General features: G+C 41.2%; 2 protein-coding genes across 3 annotated transcripts in view; one reads left to right on the forward strand and one right to left on the reverse strand.

The window, feature by feature from the left end:
* The window catches only part of adam22 (ADAM metallopeptidase domain 22), a 64,022-nt gene that overhangs the window by 26,770 nt on the left and 10,779 nt on the right, over positions 1-26,473 (forward strand). For both annotated transcript variants that reach the window (XM_034103469.2, XM_034103471.2), the window contains exons 6-19: positions 3,002-3,065; positions 14,098-14,164; positions 14,257-14,333; positions 14,885-14,959; positions 15,231-15,302; positions 16,790-16,956; positions 17,049-17,133; positions 17,647-17,737; positions 17,850-17,901; positions 21,150-21,249; positions 25,194-25,265; positions 25,551-25,643; positions 26,053-26,133; positions 26,248-26,298. In XM_034103469.2, coding sequence (XP_033959360.1) covers positions 3,002-3,065; positions 14,098-14,164; positions 14,257-14,333; positions 14,885-14,959; positions 15,231-15,302; positions 16,790-16,956; positions 17,049-17,133; positions 17,647-17,737; positions 17,850-17,901; positions 21,150-21,249; positions 25,194-25,265; positions 25,551-25,643; positions 26,053-26,133; positions 26,248-26,298 — 1,147 coding nt within the window. The remainder of the gene's footprint in view (positions 1-3,001; positions 3,066-14,097; positions 14,165-14,256; positions 14,334-14,884; positions 14,960-15,230; positions 15,303-16,789; positions 16,957-17,048; positions 17,134-17,646; positions 17,738-17,849; positions 17,902-21,149; positions 21,250-25,193; positions 25,266-25,550; positions 25,644-26,052; positions 26,134-26,247; positions 26,299-26,473) is intronic.
* On the reverse strand, positions 9,340-13,404 carry cldn12 (claudin 12). The gene is made up of 3 exons (XM_034103473.2): positions 13,251-13,404; positions 11,639-11,895; positions 9,340-11,538 (listed from the first exon to the last, which is right to left on the reverse strand). Exons 2-3 carry the CDS (start codon positions 11,855-11,857, stop codon positions 10,672-10,674), a joined length of 1,086 nt encoding a protein of 361 aa, XP_033959364.1. The 5' UTR covers positions 11,858-11,895; positions 13,251-13,404; the 3' UTR covers positions 9,340-10,671.

Here is a 26,473-nt window from a genome sequence, read left to right on the forward strand (position 1 = left end):
TAAAGAGGCACCTATGAATAATCAGGTATGACACATGCGCATGAATTACAGTTTTTCACAGTTGCTTCCTCACAATTCCTGAAAGCAAACATTATTTTCCCATTACATAAAAAGGAACATTTAGACTACTTTGGGCAAACCTCAGACATTTAATCCGCTATGTGATATTTTGTTACCCTTGCTCTTTTTACAATAATTATTAAGGTGTAAAAAGTTATTGCAACATATAAGAAAGACACATTTATTGTACTTTCGCTATCTGTAAGAAAAATATGAAAATCAGTGCTCGAAGAAGCTCCTTGTCGGTTTTATCTACTGCTTATTCACTAGCAATAATCTGTGTTCATGGAGTGTTTCATTATGCTTGATTGACTGAACATTTTCAGATTGCGCAACATTAATTTTCCTGGCAAAACAAAGAGTGTTGAGTGGCAGGCTTTGTAATAGTTTTCCGAACACATTTAGGGTTTGATGTGAATAGCAATCTAAGCTTTGTAACCCATCACCTCTGCAAATTGTTGGCAGAATAAAACTATTTCATCTTGTTATCCCTTTTACTTGTTACTGGAAATATTATTCATCTGTCTCGATCCATTATGTCACATCAAAGCTTAATTCAGTCCAATATATTTTCATTCAACATAACATCAGGCTAAATAAACAAAAAAATCAGTGCAGAGAAGTTAACGCATGTAATTAATGTAAATGGGTGAAATCAGATTGATGATCGCTGAGTAAGCTACACTCGGGTCAGGCTTTTAATAACGTTGTATATTTCATGTGATTGTGGCAACATGTTGGGAAATGTGTCAGCACAGCAAATTAGCATTGTAGCGTTGCACACAAAGCAAATGAAACGTAGGCTATGAATTAATCAAGTCATGACAAGGTAAATGCGTTGCACATGCAGTACATCATGACATGAGGTTACAGACTAAACAGGCTAAATGTTAATGTGTGACTTCTAGTTAGTCCAAATACAACATTAAATGATACAACATTAGTGTAGTAATAATACTGCTGTCATGCATGTATTTGTTATTGTTTGTTGCATTGGTATTAGAAGCATTTCAGTTATAGATTTATTTCAATGAGATCCACAGTTTTAGGTTTTTTTATTTCTGATTTTCTTAATGTGGAAATATATGCATACGCTGACATTATAAAGGAGACAGAGACACTTTCATAGTATGCCCTGCACACACTAATGTGTGTTTGTGTGTGTCCGTGTGTGAGAGAGCCAGTAAAAGGGAGAGAGTTGAGGGAGTGCACAGTGGTGTCGAGGGGTTAGACATTAGAGGCAGAGCATTTCCCTTATGCTGAGTCAGGTATTTACAATAATATACATCCTGCTCTCTCATCTTTCTCTGTCTCTTATACAGTGCACGCACGCACGCACGTACGCACGCACGCACACACGCACGCACGCACGCACACACACACACACACACACACACACACACACACACACACACACACACACACACACACACACACACACACACACACACACACACACACACACACACACACACACACACACACACACACACACACACACACACACACACACACGTATATACATTTTACCCTGAAATACAATAGGGCATTAACCGTGTAAAGCAGCATAGAGCTCTCAGCAGAGAGTTACTTATTGACGCAGGTTCCTGTTTGGAACATCCTCCATGTGTTTTACATTAGCTACATGAAATGAAAGAAATTAGCAATTATCATTTCCCAGAAAAGTTTAAATGTTTGCAGATGTTAAAATTGTGTCTCACAGATTAATCCTGATTAAACCAAAAAGGATGAACAGCTAAACTATGAGATGAAACTCTAGGACTTAAACACAAATACGCATTTCTTGTTTGACGAGAACCATAATTGTTGCAACTTTGGTATACAAATAATTGGGTCATGTAAAATCCAATCAGATTTGGGAAATTGCCCCTTTAAAGTTCTTTAAAGTTCAGAAAACAGTGGTAGTATTGTAAAATGTGCCCGTATTTTCTCAGCAGAATGTCCAGTGTTTGTTTTGGCTTGCCAAGAAATGCATAAAAAACATCAGCATCAGCATCTTGTTTCTTTCATTGATAACTACATTCAAACACTTATTTTTCATGTTGCTCAATTCTGATTTGCAGTGACAAACTATATTGAAAGGGTATAAAAAAACAACACAGGGAAAATAAACACTAATAATTAAAATACACTTTGACCTGTGATTCCACTGTGTTTAATCTGCTGTAAGTGCAGTGTTGGATCGTTACAGAGAGTGTGTGCTGAAGGTGATTGTGTGAAAGACAGACGGTTTCCCCCCTCATGGCTGTACAGCTTGACCCGAACAATCTCCTAAAAGCTTCAGATAAAGTTAATTAACGCAGGTGACTTTTATGTTTTGTGCACATGCAGGCGGGCAGACAAGACCTTCACCCAGCTGCCTATAGTTGGAAATAGATTTTTGAATTCTTAAATGATTGCTTGTCCTCTTCCTCTCCTACCTTTATGTGATACAAAGAGTTTTTCTTGTCAACTCATTAAATGCTTCATTGAGTATCACCAGGACTTTGCACAGATTCTCTGCTGAACCCTTTTACAAGTGTCATTGCAATTTGTGGTCATTCCGTTTATTCTCTTAGTTATTGCTCCAGAGATGGAATCCTTAGGTGACCTTTAAGTGATGCTGTGTGGGGGGGAATATCTGAGCTGACTGGATGACCTTTTGTCTCGCACCACCCTCCACCCCTCCTCAGCCGTGCACATGTCAAACAGAGCAGCACAGCAGAGGATTCTGTCCAAAACGGCAACATGTAGGAAGGAGTGCATTGCAGTTATTATTCTGTCAAATGTTGCAAAAAACAACCATGGGCCAAAACTGAAATGGCCAATCTTACACATAACAATGGCTGAAGAGGAGTTTCATTCAGATGCATTATTCTTTTTGTGATGAACAAAACAACAGCGGTGTTGACATGAGCTCTCCTCTCTCTCTCTCTTTCAGTGGGATGTTTTTTGACGGCAATCACACCTACATGATCGAACCTGGAGGACAGGGAAGCAGCAATGTGAGTACTCAACACTTAAATGTATGTATGTTTGTACACTGCTGATGTTTTATCAATTCCCCCTTCTTTCATGCTTTCATATCCAGCTAGATTTGTTGTAATTTCTGTGCTCAGATATTGTTACCTCATTTTTGCATACAACATGTAGTTCTACTAAAGGTTTTGAAGGCCTATGTCACATGAAAGCAACATCCCTAGCTTTTATCCAAGTCTCTAAGATAGGGATAGTATTATCAAAACAAATGTAGTTATCCTTTATTTATGATGTTAAGGCTTGGTAAGGTGGTTAACCAGGAGGATTGTCAAGTTTGCATCTGCACTCAGATGATTTGTGTACTTGTTTTCCTTCCAAGCGTAAATTTGTGGATATACTTTATATTCAAATCAAGATTGTCACTTTTTAAAATTAGCTGAGCTACGTCACTGTACCTCCTGAAGTACACATACCCCTAACTAGAAATCACTACCCGGTTTATGTCTCTATTATTAGTGGAAAGAATAATTGTCCTGGTATTACAGGGTCCATACGGGTCGGTTATTGTCCTGAGAAAAGGTTGAGATAAAATCAGAATCAGTTACAGATGATGGATTTCACTTTTTCTCTGTGAGTGTGACCCTCAGGGCTCGGGACACAAAGTCTGCAGACGGTAGAAAAGCCTACAGCCAATTAGATAAAAACAATTACAGCCAGGCATTATGGTCTGCATGAATGGGAAGATCTGAGATTCTCTAAAGATGCTTTGAGCATGAGGGTGACAGAACAAGCTGCTGAAACTGTGCGCGTGCTTCGTTTCTGCTCTAATTAAAACATCCAGAAGAAGTGTGTGTGGTGTTAATCGAAGGGACGAAAGGGAAGAGATAAGAGAGGTCAGGGGTTTGCCTCTGTGCTTTTGTGTGTGTGTGTGTGTGTGTGTGTGTGTGTGTGTGTGTGTGTGTGTGTGTGTGTGTGTGTGTGTGTGTGTGTGTGTGTGTGTGTGTGTGTGTGTGTGTGTGTGTGTGTGTGTGTGTGTGTGTGTGTGTGTGTGTGTGTGTGTGTGTGTGTGTGTGTGTGTGGAGGTGTGTGTGGAGGTGTGTATGTGCACTTTTAGGTGTTGGTAGGGACTGTCTGGCACACAGCTACTTAAGGTTCATTCCCATATGACAGGGTTTAGTGCGAACAGCGTTAAGTGGATAGGAGAGGAGATAAAGAGAATGGATGTAGGATCAAACTGTAGGGCTGAAGAGTGTTAAACTTAGAAGAAAGGGATAAAAAAGAAGCAGTGGAGCTGAGCAAAAACACAACATTTAATGTTATTAGATTGTCATTGAAAAGAAGAGGAACTAATTGGTTTGTAAGAGCAGTTATTATATCACAATTTACAAACATAAAATACAGTTTAAGTTAAAGAAATAGAAAATTCCAAATGTGAACATTTTTAAAACAAGAAAAATAATAAACAACAACGCTTTCGCACACTAGGTTTATTTCCTCCCCTCTCCTCCCGTCCACTTCTTCTTCAACTCCCTCCCTTTCTGGCCTCCTCTTCCTCTCCTCTCTGCCTCCGTCATTCCTCTCAAGAGTTTTCTGGAGAGACTGAATTATTCAAGCGATGAGAGAGAGAGAGAGAGAGAGAGAGAGAGAGAGAGAGAGAGAGAGAGAGAGAGAGAGAGAGAGAGAGAGAGAGAGAGAGAGAGAGAGAGAGAGAGAGATCTTAACTCAAAATATTCTGCAGCCCTCGTCTTCAGAGATATAGTATCTTGGTAGCCTTTTTTGGGCCATTCACACAGGCACAGTGACGTAGAATGCACATCACATTTGGAGGAGATTCTCCACTAGAGTTTAACTGAGGTATTTTTAGAAATGTCGGGACAAACATTTGCCAATTTACAGCAGCACATCAAATATTAAAGAGTCAGCAAGACATCTTGTGGTAGCACATATACAAAGCTAAAAAAGAGAGCATTAGCCGATGGTCATCATGTACTACATTTGAAATGCCCTATAATACCAAAAGCCCTAATTTAAGACTGATCGATTCCTAATTTTCAAGTAACTGGCTTTTTCTCCATGTATAGCCAACTCATTGTTTCTGCATCAATGTTTGAAAGAAAATATTTGTTATGTTTTTATCATACTCAACATATTTGATACCCCACAGAATATACATTTTATTTGCTCCACTTCAAACAGATACAGTGGTAAAATATGACATACACATTACAGTATTATTATGAATAGTCCAATAAAAATGCTATACAATAGAAAACACTGACCTGGACACATACTTACTGAATGCAGGACTTTTTACATTGTTATATCCAAACGTTTGGATTAGTACATCCTTGTTCCACCACTGAACATTTGCTCTCCAGGTTGTATAATACGTATATTTATAATATATAGATTTCTGGATCTTTAAAAAAGGAGACTGTGGGAAACTGTAACATGTGGATACAATTAGTTTATCGCAAAAATATATAAACAACAATAAGGTATTCAATTCCTCTTATACTTACTCTCATACTAACCTGTCAACGTTTTTATTTCCTGTTACATACTTCTCAGGTAATGTAAATTATATAAAACATAACTCCATGTACTGCTGGGAACACCGGCTAGTTTTTGGAGACTATTGGGCACGTAGCTCCAGTGCCAATTTTGATTCTGGCATTTTAGGTGTGGGTATCTTGTCTGCATGATAATGCCAGTGAGACAGCGCTGCCCTGAGCCCAGCGGCTGTCAGTTTGTCAGCGCTGAGCTCTGGATGTGTGCTCCCTGCGGTGCTCGGTCCACCCTGACTGTCTCTCCCCCTCTGCGTCTCTGGGCTCCTCTCGGTGTGTCTTTTCTCTCGATTTCAAACACCTTAGTGCTTCTAGTGTATTCCCATGTATCAACACACACACAGCACATATTTAAGGTATTTCTAAAAGGCAATCTCTACTTCAAAGTCAATTTCAACTTTATTGTCAATCTTCCAGTTTGTGTGGACAGAGAGATCGAAATGCCGTTTCCCACAATCCCGAATATAAAAACAAAATGTATATAAAAATATGTGTGCAAATATGTATGTATGTATATATATATATACACAGTCAAAGACACATTTTTACATGTGCACACATTAAGATGGGACCTAAATAAAAACACAACAATCAATATATACAAAATATATATATAGAAATGTTATTCATTGGGATAAACCCCTTGAGATGCACCATCTCGTTTTCAAGGGGGTCCCGAAAATAACAGTAACACTCACTGTACTTAAAAGGGTTTCTACTCAGTCATGTTCTTGTTATAACCTGAAAAAGTCACTGATCAGTTGTTAAATGCAGTCTTTGTGGCCTGTTATGCACCACTAATTCCATCTGTTAAGATCTAGTTGAAAGTGATGAAAAAGAAAATGGCATGAAGGGGGTTTGAGATAGATGGAAAGTCCGCATGGCTCCTGTCGGCCATATGGTAAATCCATCTGCCCTTCTTCCGCCAAGGCAGAAAAGTTATGCAGGACATTAGCTAAGTGTGTCCTGAACAGGCTGCTCTCGTCACCTCATGCAGCTGAACTAGTTTTAAAGTGTCGTACGGTCTTATGTAAATGATGAGCTTGTAACAAGAAGACCTAAGTTGTGAGCATCACAGAGCGCCACAATTAAAGGATGTGATGCAGGTATATGAAGGATTAATCCTGCACTTCTTGAGTGTGTGAGTGTCCGTGTGAGCGTGTGTGCAGACAAATTGAAGTGAGAATATGTGATGCTGACTTGCATATGCAGAAAACACCATATGTTTAGCCCTCTTGTTTTTTTGGACACCTTTCCAACCCCACCTGCGCCTCAGCGTGCAGCGTCCCAGCAGCTCTTGACTATTCGCTTCAGGAAGTAATAATGCAAAGTATATGCTTTTGTTTTTCTTCTGTTGACGGTGCAGTAACCATGCGTACACAATGAAGGCTAAAGAACAGGGACACAGCAGTATTTTGATAATATATCATTCCTTATGTCATTTATCAAGGAAAAACACTAACCGCTTGTTCCAAATCTAAGCAGGATTTTGCTTGTGTAGTGTTCACACTGGACATGTTGTTAATGTGCTGTTGATTGACACTTCTCTCCCACAATGCAATTTGCAAAGGGAATGGAGTAGTTGCTCCTAAAAAGTACTTTTCAATACATTTGGGATGGTGGTGAAACAGCTCCAGAATGATCTTAAAAAAACATTTAGTCTGTATTTGTGACGTTTACTTGCAGTCTTTGTTTATTTGGTGCCCAAAACAATATTTTATGATGGTTAGTACGATAGAAGGTAGATAATTAGTTTGTAGCGGATCTATGAGGCTACTGAGAGGCTACAGCAATACTTTGTGTCAAATGCTAACGTTAGCATGCTTACACACTAACAATGGACAATGCTAAAATGCTGATGTTAAGCAGGTTTAATGTACACCACCTTAGTCTGGTCTTCTATGCTTACTTTTTTAAATCCGCAATAAACAAAATACATTTAAGGCTTGTATGTACATGGATTAGACCAAAATGGAATTTCAACCTGACGGGTGTTACCAAAATTATTACAATCTTGGAGCACAATAAATGCTTGTCCATATATAATCTTTTTTTCTGCTTGAAAACTGCTCCTCAAATGGGGAACTTTGCAGCATTTTCTCTGTTAAATCACATTACATTTAATATCCTTTAATTTTGGGCGGTCATTCCTGCATTTCTGTAAAATATCCCAAATCAGGGAGGATAAATAGGGAATAGGAGATGGGGGAGGGTGAAGTCAGGGGTGTGTCGATGGGGGTGGTTGCAGGTTGGGGGGTTGTATTAGGTGCCAAGAGGAGGATTTTGAATATTAGCTCAAGCTGGGAATGAAGCTCAGTGTGAGGTGAAGCTGATGGGATTAAATACAAATGGGGTCTCCCTGTGGCCTGAAGCCAACTTCCTGTTACTAAACCTGGACCAGTTCATTCACACATGCAGACCGAGAGCAGAAATGAAAGCATGTTACCCCTCCCTGCTTTATATTCATGAGCCTGTAGTCTGAGGTACCATCTCCCCTGGCAACCCAGGCTCCGCCCCGTCTCTTTGTAGCAGGACATATGAAAGCCATCTGTGTTTAGTCCTTTAATCTCCATCACTACACACACTCCCTGCAGAGTCTATATGCTGTTTTTTAACTGAGATGGAAGTGATCATCTGGGGAGTAAAGAAAACACTTGCTTTATTTCAACAGTTTATTCAGAAATAACTGCTCCGATCATAATGTGTGTATGTGCTACAACAAATACAAATGCAATACACTTGTGTTAATTATGGTTTTATTAATCATCAGCCACTGAAGCCTCAGCTAACATGAAAGAATCACATCAACAAGAGTTGGATCCAATTATAAGTGCTGCAGGTTAGTCTCAGATGCTCCGTCCACCAGGACTATATCAAAGATAAATCAAAACACTGGAGCTTTAAAGCTTCATTTAAAAAAAAAAAAAAAGATCACTTTTTGTAATTGCCTCTGGGTAAATTATTAAAGTTATCCTAAGGTCCAGAGAGAAACCAGAGAGGAAATAATAGTTCAGGCTAACTCAATGAGGTTATTCTCTCAGAGTTGCTTTAACAGTGCTGTATTTGTTAAAGGTGCAATGACCAAGAGTTCAGCGTTTCACCACATTTCAGCCACGTAGGCTAAAATTAAATCTGGACAGGCAAAGCTGTATTGTTGTTGCATTGCCATGTATTAAATTGCATAAGTGTTTAGTCAAGCAATTCAACATTTATAACCAATGTATCATTAAGGCAATGTACCAGTGTCATCCTGTTCCAGCTTCTCCAACATAAAGTATGCAGCTTTTCTCAGTTTTCATTTTACATTTCATATATTTGGGTTTTGCTGGTTACAGTACAACTATTTAGAATTACCCACTTTTTGCTTCAGGGCAATTGTTATTATTTGTATTGAATATGAATGTATGTAAGAGTCCTAGAAAGTTAAATGTAAACTAAGTAAACATGGCCTTGGCTCACTGGTACAGTACAGACTGGCTTATGAACAACTTTAACATCAAGTCATCATGAGGGGATTACAAAGGAAGTATTGCATTATGGGGAAACATTTCTGGGAAACCATGACCCCACAAGCCATTGATTTCCTCAAACAATTGATCAATTAAACTGTGAATGTGGAGACAACCAGCAGATAAGAGCCGAGTGTCTTTGCCAGTTTGTAATTCAGTCTGACTGAAATGTTGCTCAGATGGAGAAATGACTTTACAATAGCTCTCTGTATGAATGAGATTAGTTATTGATTGTGAGTATATTTTTATTGCAATTATGCGTATTACATAATCCTTTATAGCAGTTAGTACGTTTTTTTCTTTTTACTCCAGCAAATAAACAGGCATACATTAATGTTCTTATAAATACAAATGTGTGTCGAGAAAGATTTGACCTCAACATTGAAGGATCACATCTTGAACCGTAAAACTCGAAATGTCTCGTAGAGCTAATGCAAATCATGGAAAAAAGGTTTATGTAAACTCTATTTAAAATCATCTTAATCACAAGTACTACCACCAATGAACAACACTACACTTCCAGCTTAGTTGGCAAACGTTTTAATCATCAGCGGACATGTTGGGTGCAGATGAACAGCGCTCTCGTTCTGTTAACATTTTTAACATTACAGTTCAAATGTAATTCCACATTTGTCCATCAAATGTTACTTTGCTAAGACATTTCTTAGTGTCATGTTTTTTATTATACATGAGCACTTCAGAAAAGTATGTTACAATAAATGATTAGGTAATATGTTAGAAAAATACTTAAGGCTAAAGCAAAGAAAGGTGAACAAAGGCAATGTAAACTGGCACAGTATTCACAAAATTAGTGCATAAGAAACTTCAACAGCTGCTCTTCACAGGGCAATGGGTCAATATCAACAATTCCTGTTACACAAAAACAAAAGATACAAACAGCTGAGTTAGTTAGTAGTTGTTCCTTCAGGACCACAGGATTTAAAGTTATGTTCAGTAGTGATAACAGACTGTTTTTATACTGTAAGCTTTACATAGGCAAAAGTGACAAGTCATTTCAGTATCAATATAATGTGTCCAACATAAACAAATGTAACAGAAAAATATATTTATGCTGTAAGCTATCGCTTCATTTATGGCAGCCTTAATTAGGGCTTCTTAAATCTAAAAAGACAGTTTGGGAATTTATATTCAACCACAAACTAAATGCTAGTAACTACTAAGTAAGTTGGTCCTTTGGCCACTTAAGCAAGTTAAGAGTAAAAACAGTGGAAGGCTAGTTGGTTGAGGTATCTTTCTGTATTTCTGGCTGGAAAAACATCCATTTTCTTCTCTTTTCTACAGTAGTAAGCTGAATCCAGTGTTGCTTGCACTAGTGATTTAGTGATCTCTGTTTGTATGAAATTCCTAGCCATCATATTAACCCCAGGATTCTTTTGACTGGGTTTCGTCTTCCACAGCATTATCAGCAAATGACAGACCTGAGTGTATCACTCTAGGGCTGCAAATGGCTCCGTATTATTAATTTCCACCCATCATGCTCTATTAGTTCATTGAGTTTCTTCGCCAGGAGTCTGACATCTCTAGCCTCTCTTCTCTTACTGTAACTGTGTCAGCACGGGAATGTCGATCTCTATGGCAGACATCCGTGAGCGGGAGGAGTATCGCTGACCTGCGTAGGTGGATGCGTAGCCCTGAGATGGTGCGTAGCCCTGAGATGGTGCGTAGCCCTGAGATGGTGCGTAGCCCTGAGATGGTGCGTAGCCCTGTGAGGGAGCATAACTCTGTGAGGGAGCGTAGCTGTAGGCCTGGTTGCCTCCCACCTCTGAGCCATAACCATCAGGAACAGACATCTGAGACATGTGCACCTGTGGCAGTACAGGGGCCACCACACTCTGGGCGTAGCCCTGGGAGGTCACATATGGCTGGGAGTCGATCACTGTGGGAGGATAGGCCTGGGGAGGGAAGGGCTGAGCGCCGTACACTGGGGAGGGAGGATATCCGTTGGCAGTGAGAAGCTGGGTGGACAGAGAGGTAGGCATAGAGGGCAGAGGCAACCAGAAGGGTGAAGGCAACTTTTTACACATACAGTACCACATGAACATTAGCAGGGCGGCCAGCATTAGTCCTCCAGAGCAGCCTATAGACACATACACAGCAAAGCCATCGGAAAAAATGTTGTCATATTTGATGTTCATTTCCTTGGTCCGAAAAAGGAACCATACTGAGGGTGCGATGGCAAGAGCTCCACCTAAGAACAAAAACGTCCCGGCCACCAGGTGACAGCCTGCATTGTTGACCAGGAATCTGATGGTCTTAATGTCTGGTTCAGGCTTGTCTGAGCAGCAGCAGGTCTTAAACATTCCTGCCATGCACAGCAGCAAGGCCAGAGAGCCAAACATCATGCCCGTAGGAAGACAGAACTGCAGAAGCCGCAGATCCAGCTGGTCCACTTTAGAGTACCACTGGAAAAGTTGGGAAGACAAGACATTTGTTAGGACAATTAAGGACAGAAAAATATAAAAACAAGAAAAACAGAGGAGAGACCAATTCTCAAAGTAATACCTCTGAATCATAGTAGTAGCATCCAGAATAGCCATCCTGTTTCACACATTTAGCCCACAGCCCATCATACACACTGATATTCTTGGCATTACGATTGAAGGTGACGAGTCTTGTTACACGCCACTGTGGGATTAATGCTGCCACAGCAAGCCCTCCCACACAAACAAAGGCAAGGATGAAGGCAAAAGCGTTGGTGGCGTGGATATCCCGGCACGACATGGTGGTGCTGACAGGAACTGAGGCCACGAGGAGGGTTCCTGTTTGAACAAATAAAGAGAGGATGTCAGAAAGAAGTGGCTGGTCACTGCAGTGGAAATCAACTGGGCCACAATGTGACTAAAGTAAACCTATTTTCTGGACAAAGAAAAATACATGGTTATACAAGTTATTCCGAATGGCCCCATTACTATTGAAAAAAGTAAACTGTGCCACAGACTGACCTAGCTATGGGCAACCCCCCTGTACTTCTATTCACCACAGTGTAGTTGACCCAATAAATGCTGTCCCGAGAAACAATGCTCTCATTTCATTAGCAAACAAAGTAAGACTGACTTGGGAGCTGAGCTTGCAGGGCGAGAGTGTCTATACTGCAGTGCATTACATAAACTGTACAGACAGACAATGAGCGACTGAATTAGAAGTGTCTTTCTGTAGCAGCATGCAACACTGATTGACCATGACTGTGTGGAAACTTATATTTAGAAACTATCTTATGCCTTAATATAATACAAACAACTAAATCAGATCACAGATTTGCCTCTTTCAGTGGTAACCAGTTTGTCACGAAGTTGTCTGAAAATGTACTAATTTTATGAATTGTTAGGCCAACACATAGTTAAGTGAAGCCTCAGGCAATGTTTTTCAAGCTATTTTATATTTAGCTTTACAGTCTGCAGTATCCTTTAATGATTATCAAACTGTATCTGTAAAGTTTTTAATATATCTTTAAATTAAAAAAGCCTATTGTCACATGTTTGTTCTGTTCAGATGTGCTATGTTGTTATTCTATTCTTTATAATTATTATATCAGTTTATTTATTTGTTACTGTTTTCACGGAACACGTGAATTACACACTATGTGCTTTTTATAAACAATGCAGTCATCATTACAAAAAGTGGAATCAGCAGTGGTCGATGATGACTGTATCATCATTATGATACACCACCACGTTACAGCTGTGCCTATATAACACCTGTTATATTGCATTATAATTTTGTGTTTACCGTTACACAATAACTAACTAATACCTGGTGTTTAAGAAGCCATGATCACATGAAGCCTGCCAGGTGACGCCTGTCTGAGTAGCTTCAACAGCTAGCCACATTTAGGCAGGCTATTTAACCCGTTGACTGAGGCTAACTGGAAAACACAATTTTATCCTGATCAAAAGCCTCATACATCAACTGTGGTAATTAAACTGTCAAAACGTTAAATAATGAATAATAAATATGTTTGAATTGGCTGGCTTACCAGCATTTAACCCTGAAGCTAGTTTGTTAAATTAGCTAATTAGCAAGATGGTGGCTAATAAGTTAGCATTACAACAACCTGTTGCGTCTCGAAACTCAGACATGGCTACTACATAAACTACATAAACATAGACCACCATACCTTGTATTTCCAGTAGTGAGGTCGTACTTAGATCGAAGGCAGTCTCATTTCAGCCTGGTCCTCCTCTGACTTTATACAATCAGAAGAACAACCCAGAGTTTTTTTCACTGAAGTACAGTTAAGACGAACGTAAACAGGATGTGGGTGTTACTGCCCTCAGTGTTGTCTCACAGGGGGTTGACGCATGCGCGCAGAGTATTACAATCACAGGGATCATAAAATAGACATGGGAAATTAGAAGTTCAGACAAAGCAAAAATAGCACGCTTGAGGATACATTCATTTTGAAAACAAATGTAACTTAGTAAAACAGATGCCTGAAATGCAAACATTTTAATGCACAGAGCCACACATTGACAGAGCACAGACAATACAATTGAAGACGTAAAAATGAAAAACATTAAAACCTAAGTGTACAATAAAGAGCATATTTATTATATAGGTTAGCTTAAGCCACATTATAATAGTCTTTTAAAACACTTATGTGGTTCAGTCTTGTGAGATAGGAAGGGTTGGCCATATTTTATAGGATACATACATTTTTTTATGATCCTGAGTGAGTAAGTTATCCGTAACCTTTGAGACTTTTGACTTACATATATTCTTTTGACGATTGCCTGTAGGATTTCTGTAGGCTTGATGGATTGACTATGTGCAAGATTTCAATTTGAGAAGTTGCCAGTCCCTCAATACTTTTCTTTTTTATAGCATGATTATAGTAGGTGTGTCTGTCCAAATAATTAACAACCCTGAGTTTGACAGATGTACTTTATTGTGTGGGCTACAAACTCAGATATTGGCCTGTGAACTGATGAACTTAATTAAACTCAGATTTTTCTGTCTTTCAGGGAGATGTCCGCATTCACATGATATATAAATCTGCAGGGCATGAAGGATTTAATGATCTCTTCAATGGTAAGATAATAAATTAAGTAATGGAAAGAATTTGATTCATAGTTTCATTAAAAAAATACATTTTCATTTAATTGAATGTTTCTGTTTACTAGGTGATTTTCCAGAGCCGCCTTTTCCCAGCCCCCCATTTCCCGGGTCAAAAGTTGTTCACAGGAGAAAAAAGAGACAGGTACGTCTCCTCTGCAGCCATATTTACTGGAAAATTGTCATCATAGCAGATGGGTGCTAATGAGTGACGTCACTTTATGGTGTGCATGTGTGAAATGCTCTGAATGCTGATCATCAAACTGTTTTCTCGCCCGGTATGTTTTATGTAAATTCACAAAGCTAAAACGAGAGCGCTGTTTCCTCATCTCCTCCTACACGACAGTTCTCCACCCTTTCTTCTTTTTCTTGGTCTTCTTGGTCTTCTTCTTCTTCTTCTTCGCTTTTGCCTTCGTCTTCTTCTTCCTCATGAAATATTTAACTTGCAAGTAGAGGCTGCTTGCTCATCTTTTCTCAGGCATCTGGGTATTTGAAAGACAGACAAACCTGGTTTAGCATTGCAAAGTTCACCTGTTATAAATTACTTTTTTCTTTTCTTGGTGACGCATGAGACAAAAGCTGATCTTTGTGTTTACCGTGTGTGATGTTTAAAAGTCGTGTGGAGGAAAATGGAGAAAACCATGTCTCTCTTTCTGTGTTTATAACTAAAGTAGCAAACTGTGTTTTTCCTCTTAGGCTCCAAGTGTGTCTCACAGTGTAGAAGATGAGACCAAATACGTTGAGTTGATGGTGATCAATGACCATTTAATGGTAAGCAAATATGTTATGGATGTACAATTCTAATTGACTGTAAACTGTGATATGATTAGTTATAAATAGCTCCAAATACTACCTTAAATTGTGCAAAAAACATCAAAATGTCAAATCCACTGGGTCTGAATTTTTTTACAAACAAAAGGTGATATTTGGAGAAAACCGAATCTGCAAACCCTGGCTCCTTTTACACATTAAAATGAATTTGTTCCACATTATGAATCCAACATTTCTTCATCTCTTTCCCTCTCTCTGTCTCTCTCTTCAGTACAAGAAGCATCGGCTTTCTGTTGGGCTCACGAATAACTATGCTAAGTCAGTGGTCAATATGGCTGACATGGTAAGAATTGTATTGATCTTTTTCCTGAAAGCTTGCCACAAGCACTCCCAGGTATTAGAGCTGAGCGCACATTGCACTGATTTCTCATTTAACCAACCTCACTCCCTACATTTAAAACCTCCCCTGGTCCATAATATGCTGCGTGCGGCCATTAACCAGCCAGTCATGAGTTTCCAGAGGCCTGAAACAGCAGTGGCATCCCATCAGTACTGAGGCAGATATTTATATGTTTCATTATTCGTAGCCACATCTGTTTGCTGTGCTGCTGAAATCTGACCTGCCACAGGGTCATGTCTGAAAGCTGATAGGCTCAGGAAAGGTCACACTTTTTGTCGTGCCCTTGAAGAGGATCATATGAAGCCAACTCTATTTGGGACATATACATTGATTTCCATGTCTGAGTTTGGTTGCCTTTTATCCCCAGTGTATGATGTGATAAATATTACAGCAATTACTTGTAAGACAGAGCTTGTATAAATATACAATGAATGAATCTTTATAGATTGTATTCAGTAAAACAAGTACTTAGCTTAGTCCTGGAAAAGGAGATGTCACCGTTATGGCCTCTTTCACCAACCAATGTCTACTACAGAGGGTCACTGTAGAGTAAACCGTAGTGTAAGAAAGGAGTATATATAAATGAAAGTGCATGATTGAAATAACTTTTACAAAGCAGCACAAAGTACGAGATATTTCTCCATTATTTGTAGACTAGCGGGTTAAGGTTGTTTTTGCTCCAGTTTTTTATGTATTAACTCGACTTTTGAGTCACAGAGCTGAGCATCCGGTTTACTGATATATAAATACTGGCGATCTTTGGAAAAACCCAGAAAATAGTTTAAGAATAATTACCTGAATCTATTTCCTGAATCATATATCCTTGCTTGATTCGTAAACTACAAGATAATGCAAGATTTCTGGACATAAGGCCAATCAGCAAAATGGCTTCAACACTGGGTTTTCTTTTTAGAGATCACCGGTTATTTATTTTCTCACCTGTATTGAAGCAGACTATACTATATGGCGAGGATGACACTAAATGTGCACATACTGAAGTGGAGCTGCTAGGTGAAGTTCTTTATGCTGGATTGTGATATAACCACGCAAACATCATATATTTCTGATACTTCCTCTGCTCTGTTTTGAGGCGTTCAGCTTAAACAAAGAGGCTTTGCTCTTGTCCTCTTCTCTTCTAGTGTTTGTCTGGCCCCAGTACCCCAATAGATTCCCATCTTATGAGAGCAAACATTATTATTTGCCGGTCCTTCAGACTGTGCCCCGTATTGACTGCGTCTAGCTGCCTGTAGTGTGCTGCTGTCTGGTGGCAGGATCAGACTGATCTCACTGACTGGCTGTAACAACAGACAGCTGGGATGTTGATGAATATGAAGTCAGTTTTAATATCAATCAGTCATTTCTGTCTTTGCACTTTCAGTTTATAACGATAACTGTCACTGACATTAAATGTTATACTTTTAATTCCCCAGATTTTTAAGGAACAGCTCAATACCCGGATTGTGCTGGTTGCCATGGAAACGTGGTCAGCTGACAACAAATTCAACATCGACGTCGACTCGATGGTGACGCTGAAGGAGTTTATGAAGTATCGAAAAGACTTCATCAAGGAGAAATGCGACTCTGTTCACCTCTTCTCGTAAGTCGAAACATCTCAGAAATATGTTCTGGTGCTCTCGGGATATTTTCTTAAATGGATATTTGTATTAAACACATCTCTTTTCTCATCAGAGGGAATCGTTTCCATAGCAACTGGGGGGGAGCTTCCTACATGGGAGGCGTTTGCTCCCTCACTAAAGGAGGGGGGGTCAATGAGGTGAGTCTGGAACAGATTTCCAAAATCTCTTAATTCAATTAGCTTTTGACACATAGAGGATTTAAACCATAATCTTTTCACTGAACACCTCCAGCATGCTCTATCTTCTTTTATACAGTAAATGTGAATGCTGTACATTTATTTCTGTTGTATACTGCAGTTTTATTTGACATGAGGGGAATTTGTAGCTATCTCTTTTTGCTGTTAAAAGGAATGATCCTTCTTACTAATTATTCTCATTTTCATTAAAAAATATTTACATTTTTACAGTGGGGTTTTATTTTTGGAGCATCTCTGTTTTAAATACATGTTTGAAACATGTTTAGCCTATAACTAATATTGTTTCTCCTGTGATTTTAAATGTGCAGTCCGCCATATTGTGATTGCTATAACATTTTGAATAGTTGTTCGGACCTTTCTTATCACTCTTTTTTTTCAGACTGACCTGATATTCTGTTTATTTTCTGCCTCGCTCTCTGTCTGTCTCTCTTTCCGTCTGCCTCTCTTCATCAGTATGGGAAAGCAGATGAGATGTCCATAACCCTCGCCCAGTCACTTGGACAGAACATCGGCATCTTCTCTGACAAGAAGAAGATCCTCAATGGTACAAAGTTCAATCTTAATGAGTCTTTTAATTATTACTTTTCCAGCACGCATCCTTTTTTTCAAGATTCCTTTCCAAGCAATAAAAACATGTCGCGTGTTTCTTATTCTAGGAGAGTGCAAGTGTGATGATCGTTGGACGGGCTGTATCATGGATGATGTTGGGTAAGTTACTTTTACAGAACATTTGTGGTTTTAAAGTCATGACTTTAAAACCACAACAGAGAAAGAGTTTGTGTTTGCCCAACAAACGATATGACGGAAAAGCAACTGGCATACAGTTCGTCCATTTAGATTTAGATACATTTTGTTTGGATACAATGCACTTTGGTTTAATGATAACATCACACTTAACAAAAAAAATGATTTCACATTTATTTACTAAATTCATTTATTTTTTAACTGGACGGCTATTGTCACCCAAGTGTCACATGAAATTTGTCCTAAAGGTTGTAAATAATGTGTGGTCAAAACTCAAATTAATTGTGGACATTTTATGTTTCCAATTTGAATTGCATTTAATTTATCTTGTTATAGTTGAAAGGGATTATGTAAACCAATTAGATTTATTGTATCACAGTTAGCGTAAAGCCACTCCGCAAAAAAGTTTATAGAAAATAACATAGATGTCTTAATCTTCATCAAAATATAACATTGTTGGCAGGGTGAACATGCTGATATCAATATTTCCATCCCCTAAAGTGTTATTGTAGTTTGATAATTCACCACTAGGTGTCAGCCTATGTGTATCACCCTTATGACTTGTTTATATAACTTCATGGGGCTTCTTTCAGCAGTAATGTGTTATGTAATCTGTTGCTTGCTAGGATTAGAAATCAGATGATAAATCAGTGTATTTCTTTCTTGCATTAATCATGAATTTGTGTACATCTGTCGTGTTAATACTGACATGTTGCTGTGAGCATTCGGGTGTGTGTGTGTGTGTGTGTGTGTGTGTGTGTGTGTGTGTGTGTGTGTGTGTGTGTGTGTGTGTGTGTGTGTGTGTGTGTGTGTGTGTGTGTGTGTGTGTGTGTGTGTGTGTGTGTAAAAGCCTAAGCGTTGTGTGTATGTGTATATATATACCCCTCTTCTTAAATACTTCTTGCGTTCCCCCTCTATCCCGAATGGGACAGCAGGTGAGCAGAAGCTTGGCTAAAACGTTGCCTGTGCTGTGCCTCGGAGGGGTTGTCCGTCATCACAACCTTTCCCATCTCATCCAACAGCGCTGCAGCCGCTGTGGCCCCAGCTTCTCTTTCTTTATTCAAATTACATGAACAAATACAGTCTGATGACCTTTGATTATACTCTGACTGTATTTTTCATACTAATTTTGTACAATTTTACATGTAATTTATGTGTATTCTGCCAAGATTATTTTCTATTAATTATTGAGAGGCACTTCCTCCCTCCTGCCCTTTGAAAGTCAGGACTTCTCATCAGTTCCTTTTGTCCATGTCTAACCGATTGATACAGTCTGCAATGTCATTCTCATTTTAGGCCAATATTTTACTACCTCATTTCCCTGAAACGACAGTGCACTCCCCTAACACTCCCTGTCCATGTTCTGCTAGATTGGGTTGCAATAATAAACCTGCTGTAATGTCTTGACAGAGGACAGGTGGCTCTGAGCTCCTGTCAGCCAAACACCTGTGAGTGGACCTGGCCCAGATAATCTAAGTCAATGGTATTTCAGACGTTTGTATTCAATGACCTCAGTCATGTCCATTGACGGACCTGTCTTTCTATCCCTCAGCACCTGCATGTCTGATCAACTTAACTTACTACTACTAACTGTTCTCACATTTCTCACAGGGTTTAGCTTCTGTGCGTGTGTGTGTGTGTGTGTGTGTGTGTGTGTGTGTGTGTGTGTGTGTGTGTGTGTGTGTGTGTGTGTGTGTGTGTGTGTGTGTGTGTGTGTGTGTGTGTGTGTGTGTGTGTGTGTGTGTGTGTGTGTGTGTGTGTGTGTGTGTGTGTGTGTGTGTGTGTGTGTGTGTGTGCGCGTGTGTGTGATAATGCATAACGGTCAAGTCAGGATTTCAAATAGTTTTCTATATATTGGTTTTTTTCTGTTTGTTTACTTTCTCTTATCTTCTTGTGACAAAATAGATTTTGCCATGAAAAAAAGAAGGAATTATTGAGGAAGTCACTTAGAAGAAGGATAGAGGATGTTAGTGAATCCTTTTCTGGATATGTGCAAATAATACAATATAAACTGTGTTTTAATCTCCTATATCCTTATTTATTCATATCTTCATACTTTCCTATAAGGTGTGAAATGAAAAATATGAATAATAATATTAGTCCACAAGCTAACATTTGTATTTCTCCTGGTGTATCATTGATCAGTGAATCATTCCAGCATGTTCTTCATTTCACTCATTATTACTGTTTAAAGCGGATCAACACTACAAGGTTTTGACCAGAAAACGCACTAACGCAAATTTCTAAATCAAAGATGTAAATCTCTGTTATAGTTGGGACAACTTAAAACCGTATCAGTTGATTTAATCAACCTGAAATATTGTAGTGTGCTTCATCTGTCATCAAGTTGTCATTACTGGTTTTTAATACAACCATAATCACTGCCGGTGGCTTCATTTAGCCCCATCTCAGATCAAACAATGACGACATCTCTCTGAGTCTGTCTGTTATTGCATTGTCTCCTGATGAGCCACACTACCAGAAGCTCTCTAGTTAAACATGTGTCAGCAGCGTAATGAGCTTTAAGTGACCAATGGCGCAGCAGAAGATGACATTTAAGTGCTGCTCAGGTTTGAGTCGATGAATGCAGGACATCTGATTGGAATAGATTTATTTCAGATGTTGATTGTGCTTCAAGTGAGTGTATCATCCAGCAGGATATTATATTTATACTCAAAGTGAATAGAAGCAATCACTCAGAGCATTTCAGAGCTAAGAGCTTGGTTTCTCAGAAGACTAGTGAGAATCTGTTGAATACTGAGGTGATCATTTCAGTGTCACATGATAATGCAATAACTGATTTTGTGAATCATCGACCACATTCATCATGCAGGACAAGTTCATAAATGCAACTTAGACCTTATTCACATCCTACATATATCTCCATATGAACTTCACAATCTTAGCTCTACTGTATAAATACCTCCATGTTGTAGTAAGGATCTTCTCTAAACTGTGAGTATGGTCAACACGGGTAAATCCTGAAATATTCATGGTACAGTGTAAGAAACACAAACTTGATTAAATATGACACTGTGTTGCACTGACATTAAATGTGCGGTATTAAATGTCAAAACAATATATTTTCTAAGTGTTTTGTCCTGTAATTTGTTTGTGGGGAACAAGCCCCCCTCTCTCCCGGTATTATGTAAAGATGCAGTCTGTAGTGTTTCCACGGTAACTGCATAATGTGCTGCGGTTGTGTTGAACAGATTCTACCTGCCCAAGAGGTTCTCCGACTGCAACGTGGAGGAGTACTATAACTTTCTGAACAGCGGTGGAGGAGCCTGCCTGTTCAACAAACCTCTGAAGGTACGTCACACTCACTTCTTAGCAGTGTTAGAATGATAGAACTAAGTACTGTAATTAAGTATAATTTTAAGTTTTACTTACTAAGTATTTCCATTTAATGTTACTTTACATTCTCTGAAGAACCTTACTGTGGTAGAGAGGTTTGTGTGCCCTGATGAACCTGGGGGCTGTGTTGTCTGGAACCTTGTGTTCCTGGTAGGGTCTCCCATGGAAAATTGGTCTCAGGCAAGGGGCCAGACTAAGATTGGTTCAAAAGACCTCATGAAAGAAACAAGAACAAGAAGTGAGGATACCCGGCCCGGAGGAAGCCCGGGGTCCCTTTCTGGAGCCAGGCCCAGAAGGAGGACTCGTCGGCGAGCGTCTGGTGGCCGGGCTTGCCACGGAACCCGGCCGGGCCCAGCCCGAAAAGGCAACGTGGGCAACACCTCAGTTTCTCCGTCCCGCGGGCCCACCACCTACGGGAAACAGCGATGGGGTCGGGTGCGCTGCCAGAAGGGTGGCAGTGAAAGCGGAGGGTCTCGACGGACCAGACCCGGGCGGCAGAAGCTGGCTTTGGGGACGTGGAACGTCACCTCTCTGGGGGGGAAGGAGCCGGAGCTTGTGCGGGAGGTGGAGCGGTACCAGTTGGATCTGGTTGGGCTCACCTCTACGCACAGCGTCGGCTCTGGAACCTTACTTCTGGATAGGGGTTGGACTCTATTCTTCTCCGGAGTTGCTCAAGGTGTGAGGCGCCGGGCGGGTGTGGGGATACTCACAAGTCCCCGGTTAGGTGCTTCGTTGTTGGAGGTTACCCCAGTGGACGAGAGGGTCGCCTCCCTACGCCTGCGGGTTATGGGGGGGAAAACTCTGACTGTTGTGTGTGCTTATGCACCCAACAGCAGTTCAGAGTATACAGCCTTCTTGGAGACCCTGGAAAGAGTCCTGTATGAGGCTCCTGAAGGGGACTCTTTAATCTTGCTGAGAGACTTCAACGCACATGTGGGCAATGATGGAGACACTTGGAGGGGCGTGATTGGGAGGAACGGCCCCCCTGATCTGAACCGGAGTGGTGGTTTGTTACTGGACTTCTGTGCTAGTCATGGATTGGCCATAACAAACACCATGTTCGAACATAAGGATGCTCATAAGTGTACGTGGTACCAGAGCACCCTAGGCAGAAGGTCCATGATCGATTTCGTTATCGTATCATCGGACCTGAGGCCGTATGTTTTGGACACTCGGGTAAAGAGAGGGGCGGAGTTGTCAACTGATCACCATCTGGTGGTGAGTTGGGTCGAGTGGCGGGGGAAGCCTCTGGATAGACCTGGTAAGCCCAAACGTGTAGTTCGGGTGAACTGGGAACGTCTGGAGGAGGCCCAAGTTCAGGAGGCCTTCAACTCACACCTCCGGCGGAGCTTTTCGGGCATTCCTGTGGAGGTTGGGGATATTGAACCAGAGTGGTCGGTGTTCAAAGCCTCTATTGCCGAAGCCGCGGCGGGGAGCTGTGGTCTCAAGGTCCTAGGTGCCTCAAGGGGCGGTAACCCTCGAACCTCCTGGTGGACACCGGTGGTCAGGGAAGCCGTCCGACTGAAGAAGGAGGCCTTCAGGGATTTGTTATCCCGGGGGACTCCCGAGGCAGTTGCAAGGTACCGACAGGCCCGAAGGGCAGCAGCCTCATCCGTGGCCGAGGAAAAGCAGCGGGTGTGGGAGAAGTTCGGAGAAGACATGGAGAAGGACTTTCGGGCGGCACCAAAGTTGTTCTGGAAAACTGTCCGACACCTCAGGAGGGGGAAGCAGGGAACCATCCAAGCTGTGTACAGTAAGGATGGGACGTTGTTGACCTCAACTGATGGAGTGTTGGGACGTTGGAAGGAACACTTTGAGGAACTCCTGAACCCGACAACTCCGCCCTCTATGTTAGAGGCAGAGCTGGAGTATGACGGGGGATCAACAACAATCTCCCGGGGGGAGGTCACTGAGGTCGTCAAACAACTCCACAGTGGCAAAGCTCCGGGGGTGGATGAGATCCGCCCGGAAATGCTGAAGGCTCTGGGTGTTGAGGGACTATCATGGTTGACACGTATCATCAACGTTGCGTGGAAGTAGGAAACAGTACCGAAGGAGTGGCAGACCGGGGTGGTGGTTCCCCTTTTTAAAAAGGGGGATCAGAGGGTGTGTGCCAATTACAGAGGCATCACACTACTCAGCCTCCCCGGGAAAGTTTACTCTAAGGTACTCGAAAGGACGGTCAGGCCGATTGTCGAACCTCAGATTGAGGAGGAACAATGCGGATTCCGTCCTGGTCGTGGAACGACGGATCAGCTTTTTACTCTCGCAAGGATCCTGGAGGGGGCCTGGGAGTACGCTTATCCGGTCTACATGTGTTTTGTAGACTTGGAGAAGGCGTATGACCGGGTTCCCAGGGAGTTACTGTGGGAGGTGCTGCGGGAGTATGGGGTGAGGGGGTCTCTACTCAGGGCCATCCAATCTCTGTACTCCCAAAGCGAGAGCTGTGTCCGGGTCCTCGGCAGTAAGTCGGACCCATTTCCGGTGAGGGTTGGCCTCCGCCAGGGCTGCGCTTTGTCACCAATCCTGTTTGTAATATACATGGATCGGATTTCGAGGCGTAGTCGTGGGGGAGGGGGTCTGCAGTTCGGTGGACTAAGGATTGCACCACTGCTTTTTGCAGATGATGTGGTTCTGATGGCTTCATCGGTCTGCGACCTTCAGCACTCACTGGATCGGTTCGCAACCGAGTGTGAAGCGGCTGGGATGAGGATCAGCACCTCCAAATCTGAGGCCATGGTTCTCAGCAGGAAACCGATGGACTGTCCACTCCAAGTAGGGTATGAGTCCTTACCCCAAGTGAAGGAGTTCAAGTATCTCGGGGTCTTGTTCTCGAGTGAGGGAACAATGGAGCGTGAGATGGGCCGGAGAATCGAAGCAGCGGGAGCGGTACTGCAGTCGCTTTACCGCACCGTTGTGACGAAAAGGGAGCTGAGCCAGAAGGCAAAGCTCTCTGTCTACCGGGCCATTTTCGTTCCTACCCTCACCTATGGTCATGAAGGATGGGTCATGACCGAAAGAACGAGATCGCGGATACAAGCGGCAGAGATGGGTTTTCTCCGCAGGGTGGCTGGTGTCTCCCTTAGGGATAAGGTGAGAAGTTCGGTCATCAGGGAGGGACTCGGAGTTGAGCCGCTCCTCCTTCGCGTTGAAAGGAGCCAGTTGAGGTGGTTCGGGCACCTAGTTAGGATGCCACCTGGGCGCCTCCCTAGGGAGGTGTTCCAGGCACGTCCAGCTGGGAAGAGACCAAGGGGTAGACCTAGGACCAGGTGGAGGGATTATATCTCTTCGCTGGCCTGGGAGCGCCTTGGGATCCCCCAGTCAGAGCTGGTTGATGTCGCCAGGGAAAAGAAAGTTTGGGGCTCTCTGCTGGAACTGCTACCCCCGCGACCCGACCACGGATAAGCGGGAGAAGATGGATGGATGGATTACTTTACATCCACTACGCCTCAGAAGACATTTTATTGTTTTACTGCATATGTATTTGCTAACTTTAGTTGCACCATGAAGATTCAGATTATCAATACAAAACATAATAAACAAAATAATGTATTATATGTTATTATACATTCATCACATAAATTGTGTAGATCCCTTAGTGAAATTCACAAACTACACTCTTCTTTATTCAGCTGCAACATTCAAGTGATGAACACATACTACTTAATTTGTATCTAATAATAATACAAAATATATTCTATATCTGAAATAGGTAAATGTAGAATGAGTCTTTTTACCTTTGGGACTATACTGTTGGGTTGTGCTTTTGTACTTTAGTTAAGTTTGACTGCTGGATATAACTTGTAAAAGAGTACTTCTGCACCAAGTGAAATATCTGAGTACTATATGCACCTCTGCTTTTTATCATTTTAAATACAAATGATACTTTCCCCCCTCAGCTGCTGGACCCTCCTATTTGTGGAAATGGCTTTGTGGAGCCGGGAGAGGAGTGTGACTGTGGCAGCCCGGCGGTAAGTTAAATCACTGAAGACTCTCTCATGCTAATAAAGAGATGTAGTACCCTAAAGGGATAGCTTGATAATCATCATAATTGACAGTAGTGTGCTTATTAACCAACAACAAAATCTGCTGTGTCACACTAATATCATATGCACTCCATACACAGTGATAATACCAGAGTATGTCCAGAGAGATGTCTGTTTAAATTATTTAGAGGTCATTATGTGTTACATGAAATAACTCAAGTCTAATGACGACAACTAAGATCAGTTTCTGTTTGTGTGCTTGTCTTTTAGGAGTGTGCCACAGAGGGGGAGGCCTGCTGTGACAAGTGCACCCTGACCCAAGGCTCCAAGTGCAGCAACGGACTCTGCTGCAACAGCTGCCAGGTACAGTACAGGACACACCTTCACTCTCTACTGGATTGTATTTGGTTAAACAGAGAACACTATTCATACCACCCCTAAGGATTATGCATTTTTTTGTTTTTAAATCCAATTCCACATGGATTTACTTTCATTTTGAACATCTCTGTTTTAAACATGGCTAACAAAGAACACATCCTTACAGTTACAGTAGAGATGGTAAAATATGTTGAGTCCAGGCTGTCTGCTAAATCATATTTGTGAATTGCTACACAGCATTGTCAAAGTTGGACTAATGGTACTTTGGGATGTCAAGAGCCAGGAAAGAGAGAGTTGGTGCAGATGGTTGACATTTCCTGATTGAGCTCCTCTGACACAAAGCCCAATTACAAACACTCACATTCTGTTTGACCTTCATTGTGTGCTGCTGCAGATGGAGTTTGCGGGAGTCGTGTGCAGAGATGCAGTGAACGACTGTGACATCCCAGAAAACTGCACAGGCAACTCCAGCCAGGTGAGCCTCTCTCGCAGAGTTTCCTGCAGCTGCAGCTATAAACCTCATCTTCAGAAAATCACAGGATGTGCAAGACTCCTACAGTCAATCACATTGTTCTTTGCTCTCTTCCAGTGTCCTTCTAATGTGCACAAGATGGATGGCTACACGTGTGAAAAGGACCAGGTGAGATATTCAGATACTTTTAAGAAGTCTTTACTTCTGCACAGGTGATTCTTGCTGCATCTATATGGCTTGAGGATACAGCTAAAAACAAACTTAAAAGAAGAAGAAAAAATCTCATAATCTTGAAGTATTGATTGTTAGAGTATGGGTACATTCACTAAATGTAAACTGTGAC

Source organism: Pseudochaenichthys georgianus, chromosome 16 (assembly GCF_902827115.2).
Source record: "Pseudochaenichthys georgianus chromosome 16, fPseGeo1.2, whole genome shotgun sequence".
Lineage (NCBI taxonomy): Eukaryota > Metazoa > Chordata > Actinopteri > Perciformes > Channichthyidae > Pseudochaenichthys > Pseudochaenichthys georgianus.